The sequence below is a fragment of the Anopheles maculipalpis genome, chromosome 3RL, assembly GCF_943734695.1.
Source record: "Anopheles maculipalpis chromosome 3RL, idAnoMacuDA_375_x, whole genome shotgun sequence".
NCBI lineage: Eukaryota > Metazoa > Arthropoda > Insecta > Diptera > Culicidae > Anopheles > Anopheles maculipalpis.
The window spans coordinates 62337609-62350311 of NC_064872.1; the positions used below are offsets into that span (position 1 = coordinate 62337609).

The 12703-nt window shown below is 41.2% G+C and overlaps 1 protein-coding gene across 2 annotated transcripts in view; it reads left to right on the forward strand.

Moving 5' to 3' along the window:
• Nucleotides 1-12703, forward strand: part of LOC126562633 (calcium-binding protein E63-1) — a 219496-nt gene that overhangs the window by 35068 nt on the left and 171725 nt on the right. For both annotated transcript variants that reach the window (XM_050219190.1, XM_050219189.1), the window contains one exon: nt 11194-11337. In XM_050219190.1, coding sequence (XP_050075147.1) covers nt 11194-11337 — 144 coding nt within the window. The remainder of the gene's footprint in view (nt 1-11193; nt 11338-12703) is intronic.

Consider the following 12703-nt stretch of genomic DNA (forward strand, 5'->3'; position numbering starts at 1 on the left):
TTTATCGCGATCAGAGCGACTGGCAAGCAGGTATTTCGTCTTCGTCGTAATGATCATCAATCCAATTCTTGCTGCTTCACGTTTCTGTCAGGTGTACGCCTCACACACCTTCGCTGTCGTCTTGCCCACGATGTCAATGTCATCGGCGAAGCCAAGAAATCGAAGAGACCGGTAGAGAATCGTGCCACGGATATCGTTGTCTAGCCCCGCGTTTCGTATGACACCTTCCAAGGCTAAAATGAACAGTAGACAGGAGAGTCCATCCCCTTGCCTCAGACCCCTGTGAGATTCGAACGATTCCGACAGCAGCATGTTCGATACTCTCACTCTGCACTGCACCCCATGGTGGCCTTTAGCAGCCGGATCAGCTTTCCAGGAAAGTGATGCCGCTGCCGAAGATCTGCCGAAGAGTGAAGATTTGGTCGATGGTGGATTTGCTTCCAACAAACCCCGCTTGGTAGCTGCCGAAATGACACGATAGACTGGGTGAATGACGCCCAGTTTCCACTCCTCCGGTAATTCTTCCTGTTCCCAGATTCTCGTGATCAGCTCAGTGCATTTCGACGGTAAGATTCTCCGACCCCATCTTGAAGAGCTCGGCCGCCAGTTCATCACTACCAGCAGCCTTGTTGTTTTTAAGCTGCTTGATGGTGCTGGCAACCTCATCCAGAGATGGCGGAGGCACTTCGTACTCTGCACTGTTGCTGTCACTGATGTTCTTGCTGCTGTGTTGCTGCTGCTGTTGACTTGTTCTGCTACTTGCACCAACCTCTCCTGTCTCTGCTCAATTATGGTATAATTAGGGTATGGCGATCCTATATTAACCTTCACAAGGTGTCGGACCATACCCGTATCAGTACGGTATTGCCACAAACACAGACAACAGAACAACAGAATTTGAATTCCAACAGAATTATTTGTCCAAAATTTGACTGCTCAGGATCGCATTTATTGTATGAGGTCAAGAAATGGAATCTGTTAGAAACTTTTGCAGGGTTCATAACAGGGCAAGCAATACGTAGGAAAGGAACAACAAGTTAAACATGAACTTGTAGTACTAGGAGTAGCAGCGCTTTCAACTTTCAAACAACTTTTAAATAAAAAAAAAGGTTAAAAAGCTCTTTTAAATATTTAACATGATTGGAGCGATTCAGAGGTAGAAGTTAGAGCAGCAGCGGTGGTCACACCGCAGGACTGGAGTTCAAATCCCATCCGCTCGATTGTCCAGCAGGGAGGACTAACTATCTAATTACGTGGAATCAATAAGCCTGGTAAGTCATTCGAAGACCGACCTGGTTGAGAGATCATCCAAAAAGAAACAAAAAAGAATATGTGTAACAGAAATGCTACACTTTTTTTAAAGAACATTAATTAAAATTAATATAATTGAGTGTTGCAAACGCTAGATGCTTTGCAATAAACAAAATTTTACTTTAAACATTCCAGGCAAATGCTGTGTGACTGCCGTTTGGCTAAATCAGCAATAGATGTATAACATAATCCATTCATTCATTCTTTCTAACACATTAAATCTTTAATTTTGACAATACGGAACTGGACCGTCATATTCAATTGTAAATAAATAAAAAATTCTTTAATTTTCCAAATTGCATTAAAACTTATTTGAATAACATTGTTTCAGTGTTCAAAGCAAAATAAATTGTATATTCGATCGAAACCCTTCCACGCTATTTTGATAAACTCCATGGTTTTTAAACGTAAACCTAAAATTCCATCAACAAACAATAATTTGCTTGCATAAAACGAATCAAAGACAAATTGGTCCAATGTTTCCATACGTGCGATCATTATCTTCCGCACCGATCGGCGATGCGTTAGCCGGCACTTTTCCGAAAATGCAATTATAGCTCCATAATTTATTGCACAATCGTACACTCAATCGAAGCTAATTCACATTCCCCAACCCACTTCCGTCTCTGGGTGCGTACGTGCCGCAAAAACACAACCGTTGATGCGTACGATGCCATAATGAACTGTCACGTGGACAGTATGTATGTGCGTTCCATCAGTTTACCGATATTTGCAATCAACATCAACATTGGATTGGAGAAAATGGTGCAATTTGTATCGTTAGTGATATGTTTTACTCGTGTGTCCCTTGGCTTAGATGTGGTTTTAGACCGAACTACCTGATGGGTGAATTTCGATGCGATTGCTTTAATTAACCGCTGACCGACCGGTGCTCCATTACTAGCGACCCAAAGATGGTTTTGCACTGTACAGCGGACTGAAGAAGAGTTTCTTTTGATCATCATGTTACTTTACCCGAACACTAAAACGCAGCTGGTTATAATATCGTTCGTTCTCATGGTCAACCGGAGTGCTTATATATGTCCTTTTAATCCAGTGTACCGGTGTTCTGACTGGGAATACATTTTCCAACCACTCGATCCCATCCCAGCCATCTCAACCCCAGCCATCGGGCAAGCATAACCAACCATGGTGACCAAGGCGATAAAATGTCGCACCGCTTTCTTAATGAGAACACGCTACCAGCACCCGGCACAGTTGGAGATTATAAATTATGTTCCTTGCGAATAACACGGGCAGGAAATGCCGGTTCGTGGATCCGACCGACATGGAAGTGTACCGTCGCTCGTCGAGGACACGGCAAGGTCTCCCCGGTAGGTCTCCCCGAATGTGCGGCGAAATATTTTTCAACTTTCAGCCCACCCAAAATGGCGGGTACGCCAAAGTAAACTTCCGACCGCGACGACCGTGAAGTAACTGTTTCATTTGTGCCTTCCTTTTTTTCCCCTACTGTTGCTTCCGAGTTGAGTTGCGGGAGGTTTGGTTGTTTTGAGAAAATTCAGATTGCGATCAACACACTTTCCGAGGACAATCTTTTCCACCGCGCTTGTGTGTGGGAAGCGTTGGCACGAGGTTTCCCATTTCCGCTGTACATCCCGCTCGGCGAAGGTGATTAATTTTCCTAACGCTGGGATAAAGAATAAAACTCGTGAGCGTGATCGTGACCGTAAACCAAGAATGAGAAAGAAGGTGAACCACAAAAAGAGAGGAAGAAGAAAAAAAAGCCACAAATCACGGTTTTTCCTCTGTTGCATATCTCAACGATGGTTCCAAAAGAATTTTCCCTCGTTTGCCAACATCCAAAGTCCATTCCAAATGATTGCAAACATACTGCCCGGCCAGTGTGGGAGTTCAAAAAAAAGAAGTGGCAAGTAGGAAAACGGAAACAAAAAACGCAAATATAGCTGCCACCGAGACAAACGGCCCAGAATACTGTGGCGGTTTCCTTTGGCGAAGCTATATACGTATTTATAATTTGCGACCAAACAGTGGGCAAATGGTTGAAACATTTTTGCACTCATTCTCGTGCTCTCTCACTCACGGCATTCCAGTGTGACAGTGAGCAATGTTGCCATACATGTTGCTGGCTGCTGAAGGTTGCTTTTCATTGTGCAACAATGATGCAAGCAAATTTATGAAGTGCAATGGACAATGGGGCCATCACATCGGGTTAGTGGTTTTATCTTTCGCGCTCTATTGCTTGCAAAAAAATGGCAGTATTTTGACAAGTAAAATAAAGAAATTTAGTTGAGTGGGATTGTCCAAGCTATTGCAAAACATTAAAAAGTACAAAGATTTATCTTTAAATGTCATTAAATTTATACAAAGCTATTTTGTCACCAAACTCAGTCCTAAGGTCAACCCAACCCCACCAATTCTTCATCTCAAACTGTGGCAAAACTTATATCTTTCGTGCTTTATTTCTACAAGATTATTAATAACACTTTGCACGGAACATTGCCGGGACAGTAGCAAACTCTTTTCCCTAACTAATGGATACGATTTCTCACGCTGGTCAGCCCACATTTTAACCACGCAACGGAGACACCCGTCTAGCAAGTGTCTCGTGCGAAAGTCAATCGTTTCACACGCTAGCCTGGCGAGCTATTCATTCTACAAAACACATCCATGAGTTTTATTTTATATGTTTTTCCACCCTTTAAAATCCCATCCACCTGGACCAATTCTTCGCACTCCGGCGGGCGATATGGACGAGAACAATTTATTGGCTGTCAAAAATTAAAACAAAACTACAGCTACAGCGATTGATCATGTCCATGCATTCACTTTTTATGTCTTGAAGCATTTATGTCTTTGCTGTTGTTCGGGTTCCGATGTCAAGTTTTAAAAATGTCCACTGTTAAGTTGTTGTTTTGCGGTGTCGAAAAATGGTCTCTCGAAAGCATAATTTATTTTCGCTTGTCACTGCACTCCGCTCACTGTTGTTTGTTTTTCCCCATATAGATGAAACGCTCTACTGATCAGTAGAGTGGGCCAGTAGAGCTGCGTTTTAAATTTGACAGCTTAATTGAAGCATAGCTCAGTGCTGATTCGTGTGGTGTGTTGCTGTTTGATGTGGTTTTTTGCGTGTGCCTTGCGGTCTAGAATTACATTGCAGGAGGAATAAGCGAAATATTGGTGCAGATTACTGGAATTTTGAATAAAATTACTTTATTTCGAATCAATTATCAAATGCATTATTGCAGCATTTAAACGTATTTTATAAGTGTCTGCTCTGGAAGTTTTGCGTTTCAATCGATGGAGGCGCCCGGTAGTTCATCGAATTCAGTGCTATAAATGTGTAATGCCGCTTCAATTGTTTCTAACATATCAACACATCGTTAATACAACCAACCCACATCATTATTACCACACATCACCATTTATATCTTTCATCGACTACACCATATTGATATATACTTATTTCGATCAACCTAGTCCTAGGCCTTGTGAACAAATCTGCAGACTTAATCAAACAAATATACACTTACCGTCACAATACACAGCTTACGATACGCCTCAAAAACGTGCTCCATTTCAATCACCATTTCACAGCTGCTGCGTTTTTTGTCATCTCTTTTTTTATTTGCCACCTCGTTTAACGATCCTTTGCCTTCATCTTTTTCCTTCGTTGAGCAATGAAATGGAGCAGAACAGCGCGTTAGGAGTACGTTCCGAACGATTTGAAAATGTTTTCATTCGGAATCGATTTGTGTTGCTGACAAAACATGGTCAACATTAAGTCTTAATTTTTTTAGTGAAGTTTACATGAATGTTTTTTTTTTCAAATCAGCTTAAAGATTTATAGAAATCACTTGTGTATGTAACAGTTGTACAGGATCGTTTTCAAAATCTATTTCACTAAAATGAAAGAGAAAATGATGACGGAAAACCTATTTCACAACCATACAGCCTTTCATCGAATTGTCCCATCCAGTTAAGCTTCAAATCGACAAAAAGCACAGATGCATTTGTTCCTGTCTTCGGGCTGATGAGTTCTGCGAAAATCTCTCCACTGAGTGCCTAACAACTCGGAGCATTTTGTTTGCATTTAATTATTAAAATTGCACATGGTGCACTTTTCGGGTCGGAACTGCAGCCGAGCACCAGGTGCCGCCCCAGAAACTAGTTACCGTGCTTGAACTCAAACACACACACGCAAACAGAAAACTCATGCCCCGGAACGGTAACGGATGCACACTGCTAATTGGCGACATTCCCAACCAGGTTACGGGTGAGTATCGTCCGGTCCGGCATAAAGGTCTGTTGACAATTGTCGTCTCCGCCTGTTGGGTTTAATGCTAACCAACGGCATCTGTGAATCTGTGTGTGCTGGAAAGGTTTCGAAATGAAAATAATGCAAACCAATTTTCCAATGTTGTTTCCGTCGAGACAGAGGGGGGTTAGGGAAATTTAATTTAAACCTAACCCAATTCAATTTTGTGCCCGTGCCTGATGCCTGGTTCGAAACGGTTCGAAATTAAAGCTATGCCAATGTTGACTCGCTCACAAGCAAATAGAAAACGGCCCACTGATGAAAGTAAACAATTCGAAATTGTCTTTTCCGAACTTCCACGTCAACACCCTTTTCTGGGAAAATTTAAATCAAGGGACATTTCTGATGAAAAGATGAATTCAATTTGCTCTAAATGGTTTGCCAATTTAATATCCTGCAAAGGGCTGAAAATACTACGGCTATTTTTCGTCTTCTTTTTGATCGCAGCGAGCGTGTGGATTTATTTAAGCTAGGATTACGAGCAGGAAAACTTTCAAAGCAAGAAGAGCCAATGAAGCAACTAAGAATATCAAATATGAAAAATTCTCAAAATTACCTTATTATCTATTATCAAATACCTCGTTAAAACTATGTTCGTGTAAGTGCTTAAAAGAAAAATTCATTGCCTTTCCTACCACCAAGTGTTCCAAGCTTTTTATCACATTCGAAGGGAAATTTATCTAGCTGATTAAAATCATTTTCGGAATTTTCCAACAACTATCTTCCGGATGCTCCTGGAAGACTGCGATGCAAAGTTTTTCTTACGTAAATGAAAAAAAAAGCGAAACATTTTACAAGCAGCAGCCATCGTAATCGTGACCAGCAGCAACAGCGAAAAAACGAGTTGCTTCCGCCGTTTTGACAGTTGATGAGAATTTTAAATGAGATTTTTAAATCACTTTTTCCAACCAACTCGAACCGAGATACGCACACTCACACACAGAGAGAGACCCAGTCACGCACCAGTGTTTGTTGCTGGATGCTGGTTAGGGAGTTTGCTTACACTGAAGCTGTTTATTTTTTAACAAACACACGCACAGACACACACACACACATTTTTTTTATTACTTCTCGTTCCACGTATCCCATTTGATCCCAACCGATCTTTCACAAACTTCAAGCAGCAACTTTCTTTTATCTCTCATCCATCCATGCTAACCGATCCGTTTCGCCTATAAGACAGTCTTACATCTCATCCGTATCCTTCGGCAGCTGGTTAGCGCCAGGCGACAGCAACGTTTACCACACATTCCAGTATCCTAACCTGTCAAAGCACGTTGAGACATAATTATTGCATAAAGCATCCCGGGCAGCCCGGGCATGATGGAAAAAGTTCGGATCGGAAAAGTTGAGGACGGTGCTACCTCCCCAAGCTTCCGCCTGGTGCTGATGGATAAGTAAGCAAGTGCCATCTTGTTTGAGCACGTGACGTTCACAGAAACATTGCCAACATGGGCTTGGGCAAAAAGTTTTCGTTGGAAGTTTACGTCTGCTGTCACTTAGCAGCTTCGTAGTGCATTAGTAATTTTGAGCTATAAAATTTTTAAAACGATGAATATCACATAGCTAAAGTGGAAGAAGAGTCATCAGTTTACCGATTGCATTTATATCGGTATGTCTATCAAAATGTTCAGTGCTCAAACCAATCAATCCCTGAAAAAAAAAAACATTCGACGTACGCCTGGTCGTGTGTTGGCCGTAGCTTTTGAGCACAATGCCGAAACCGAAACTGCATCCGGTGGTTTCTTTTTTATCGTCACGCAACGGAATGATTGATTGAAGTTGATTAAAACCGGGCTTTGATTAACATATCTCTAGAATGTTTTTATTCGATTACGTCCAATGTCATTGCATGTCAGAGTGGAATCTTTCTGCACCGATAGCTTCCTGCCGACAGCCAACTCTCGGAACGGATCGATGCCGGCAGTTGTCACTACCTCATCGGTAACCGCATTTCCACTCTCGCACCCTTCTTGATTGATTGATTTAATTTTCATCTCACCAGAACGAAGGAAATTCAATAAACTTCCACCGATCCAGTCATCGTTCTCAGCGGCCATTGCCATTGCCAGTCCGCCCAGCGCAAGATGCACTACGTGCTGTACTAAAAATAAAGATCTACCCTGACCTTGGGTGCCGGTGTGCAGCTGCATGCATACGATACATTCATCATCGGCTTCACAGAATGAGCGCGATGCGTGTCTGAGCGCGGTATCTTTAATCAGTCGAGAATAAAAAAAAACAATGGGGCAAATGTTAGGAGTAGCAAGCAAAACAAGTAAGAACGATGAACAAAAACTTCTCCTTTGAAATGATAACCACAAAAAAACCATTCCCAGTTCTCATATTCTTTTTCTGCTACCCCATTCACACCGAAAGTTACGGCATAAATCATTGCAACTTTGAAGAAACGACTTGTTTATATTAGTTCACTCCCACGGTCCGCAAAACCGGACCGTGCTAGCTGTTGTGGGTTGATTAGGAAAGCAGGCACCAAAAAAAAGAAACGCCCGAAACTCAATTTTCACCCACGTTTGGCAAGGCCACAGCAGCGGCCAAACTGTTCGAAATGGCAATTTGTTGTTCGCTGGCCGATTCATTGCCGTCGATTGGCTTACCAACGCAATGCCGTTGCGCATAATGTTTGTTTATTGTCTCGAAGTGCACTAATTGCCAACAATTAATCAAGGAAACGTTGTTTGGATTTGACCATTTCCCACGACCCACGAAAGGAAACGGTGAAACAGCAGCCAAAAGCAAAAAGTGTCCAGCACGCGCGCTTGGGTACGAGACAAAAACGTTCTAAAAACGTTTCCATTCTATTTGTGTGCGAAAAGGGATGTTTTGGCACAAGTTTTTTACAAAATGAAATAAAAAGAAGCGAGAACGCTGCTGAATGCATGGATGGAGTTGGTTAGACTCGCTCCGTTCTACTCGGTGCCTTGTGCAATTCTATCGGTTATCGGTCGTTTGCGTTAACGCTCGGAAAAGGGCTTATGTAAATGGCAAAGGCTCTAAGCGATCTTTAAACATTCCCTTGGGTGCCATAAAACGTCTCTTGACTCCTGCCCAGTTCTGCCCAACACAGTGTGGCACAGAAAACTTATACACCAGTGTTTCTAGAAATATATGAGTTTGAAGAAGAATAGAATTATTTGTTGTAAATATTTAAGGTGAAAATTTCTACCATATTCTTACCATTTTAGTAGTATTATTATTAATTTGTTTAAAAATAATGTTTATTTTTGAATTTTTTAGTTATGTAACAGGTTGGCTGATAAGTCCCCGGTCTGACACATAGAATGCGCCGATAGTATTAAATGCATATTATTTTTATATAGCACCAACCTTCAAATGATTCGTGTCAAAATTTGACGTCTGTATGTCAATTAGTTTGTGAGACAGAGCGTCAGAGCGTCAAGCAATTTTTGGTTGCTTCCCCATCCACCGTATTCTCCAGATCTGGCCCCAGCGAATTCTTCTTGTTCTCAGACCTCAAAATGATGCTCGCAGGGAAAAAATTTGGCTGCAATGAAGAGGTGGTCGCCGAAACTGAGGCCTATTTTGAGGCAAAACCGCAGGAGTACTACCAAAATGGTATAAAAAAAATGGAAGGTCGTTATAATCGTTGTATCGCTCTTGAAGGGAACTATGTTGAATAATAAAAACAAATTTTGACAAAAAAATGTGTTTTTCTTTGTTAGACCGGGGACTTATCAGCCAACCTGTTATATGATGATCAAATGAACAAATTAATACATATTTTTCAAATTCAATGTATCATTCGCATGATAATCAATCAACTTACAAATAATTTAAGGCAGTTAGGTTGGAGATTTTGCATCCTTCTTGTGGTTGTTTATTAACTTATTTCAAAATCCTTTTTTTTTTCTAGTACAGTCATCAAAAAGTCTGATATTTAAATCTAGATCTCCTCAGCTTCAATAAATTTTATTTTTTTACATTTTTGTAGACTATATTAGCAAGGTGATTTTAATTATGAAATTGCATACAGTGTAATACTTTCATCGATAGTGACATCACGCACTATTTTGAATGTTGGTTAAACATTTTGAAGCTGAAATGTAGTTAGTTATATAAAAAAATGCCTTTGACCTCAATATTTGATTTGTTCCTTGTAACAGAATACAAATTAACAAAAATTTAGCTCAAAATGCATAAAAATAAAACCAAAAATTAATATTCTCGGTTGTTCGGAGAACATAATATTAAAAAACTATTTCTTTTTTGTGGTAACCGATGTTTCCACGATTGGCGGCTTACCATGGACCAGCTTCGAGTGATATATGTACCTGGAATTCGTTAAACGCAAATATTGTTGTAACAACTGCTGATGACACCAAATACCATCCTGGCGTATGTAAATTATGCAGATCAATCTTTATGAAAAATATGTAAATGGAAACCAACTGCAATCAAAATGAGAAACGAAAGATGGGATGAAATTTAAGTGGTTAATTTTATCATCAAGCTGTTGATTCTGAAATACTATAAAATTATGCTGCAAAGGATTGATCTGTATCTACATTGATCCAATTATTTAAAAAAAAGAAAGAATCAATCATTTTTTCTACTTGATGACTGCCAACATTCTGTTACGTACTGTAAATACAAACCTAAGCGAATTTGATAATGGAATATAGTTTGCAAATAAAACAGAGTGTGGCTTACATTACAATAGCTACACCAGCCCGCCTGGGTGTTTGTCGAAGAATTTGGCTATGAAAACAGCACCCAAGCGCCAGCCGAAAGTTTACGGAATATAAAATTTCCCCCTCTAAGAAGCAGCCAAAGTAACGTTGCACGCAGCGAGAACTTTTTAGGCCATTCCATTCTTATGCTAATGCGAACGAGTGTCTACAGAAAGCTTCGCTTACGGCCTCACTTTACCAAAACACAGCCGACAACGCGTGCTGTACTTGTGTCTGTGAGTGTGCAAAAGCGAATCGGCTGTATTATCGAACGAGACGAAAAAGTTTGTCTAGAGTAATGAAAGCCTAACTCACACAGCCTTGAGTTTGTGGATTAAGAAATTCACCAAGAGGTTTTGCTTCCCTGCTTCTAGGAGCCGGAACATTCAACCACAGAACCTCACAGTCTACAATGCTCTATCGTCGGTGACTCTCTCGATAACTCGATAGACAAACTGAAAACCGGCTTTGCTGCTAGTGTATACCACGTATCCGTATCCGATGAATCTTTAATTTAATCGACGCTTTCTTCAACAACTCTACAACCACCTTTCGGGATTCGCACCGATGCATTTTCATTCACCGAACGTACCCGACAACATATCGCAAACACGAATCCGAAACGAATCACCTTTGAAGCAATATGTTTGCTAATGGCAAACCCATTTGGCACGAGCATTAGAGCTGTGAAAAACTCACGAGCACGATCCTATGCACAAGTATACACACACACACAAAAAGCGAGAAAAATAGAAAACGCAGGCAAACCTCTGTTGATGACATCTGCCGGCATTAGATTTTGCTTGCTGTTACGTTACACCATTGGCTTACTTTTCATTTTACGTTTCTTTTCTTTCCTTCTCTGCTCCACAGATCTGCGAACAGCATTTGACCTGCTCGACCGTGACCAGGATGGGCACGTGACGCCAGAAGAGCTGCAGTTCATGCTGCGAAACCTCGGCATCCACGTGCGGGACGAGCTGATCGACGATCTGCTGCGGGAAGCCAGTCGGACAGGTACGTGTTGAAGATAATTTTTTAAATTTCAACTTCTTACTTAAGTTTAAAGGTAAAATTCTATTGCGTTAGAGTAACGAAAATTTGAAAAAAATATTCTTCTCATACCAAATTAATTTAAATTGATGAAGACATACAGACACTGAGGATCATTCTCTAAAAATCTAAAAATAGTTAAACTTTGTTAATTCACCAAAACCCTGTTATAACCTGGCGTAAACCTTAAAAATCATTCATTATACCGTTTATTGACACAAAAACTAAGTAATTTCCGTCCCAATCAACTTCCAACACGGGTAATCTGCTGATTCTATCCGTCCATTATGCAAATGTTTGCAAAAAAAAAAATCTCATTTAAATACTTCTGATCAGTTCCATCTTTATTCCAACTCACTCTTCGATTACGCTCGAGCCTTCCTGGAATATATCTTCACAGCGCAAAACCCTCCCTCACTAAGCCACCAGAACAAACGAATTTTAAGCTTTCGCTGCAGACGACTGGGGCAACAGCTTGGAACCACTCTTTGGAACATAATTTCTCGGGGTAATCGAGCGAAAGATTATTTCGGCGTGCCCTTATCGAACACAAAATCGGCCAAATACAAACTATTCTCACACAGACTCACACTCCTCAAGTGAATGCTAGCCGAGTAGAAACGGTAGACGGCAAGCGCGTGTACCATTCCTTTTGTCAGCTGCAGGTCACGTGCAAGCAACCGCTCGAGCATTCCCAGGGACTTAGGTGGCAGGTTATCGGATCGCACGAAATGGAACCGATAGATAAAAAGGAAGAAGGATTCAACGGACTCGACCCAACTCGTCGTCTGAAGAAAATGAGAATTCTTCGATCCGATGGAATTTCCCGTTCAAGGTCAGAGGAGTGCGCAAGGTGCACGCTTTCTTACGTGCTTCGATAATGTTTTCCTATCAACCGTAGCACTGTCGTTGGGGAGAATGGGAATGTTAGGTACAGGAACTTACCCATTCACACGGAGAGTATGCTCCACAATATCAATATTAACTGATTTCAACTGATCACTCCTTTTCAAAAGCACAACGCACTCATAATCCGTCGCGTTTTGTCGTCTCGTTCCATACTTTCCCAAGGGGTCTGCTGCGAAGATACAGCAAAATCCATGTATGTACCGATCTGTGTCACCTTGACGAGAGTTGGCCTTTGTGCGGAAGTTTGGTTTCAGCTTCCAAAACACCCACCCTGGCAGGAAGTCAACAACGGTCGTAGTGAATAAAATCCACTCGCGAGTGAAGCATTTCATCTGCCAAAAACGTGCACCTTTCGCTTCAATGGACCCCAGTTGGCGGGATTCCATGTCGCCACGGGTTTTTTTTCCCCATTAGTTGCTGC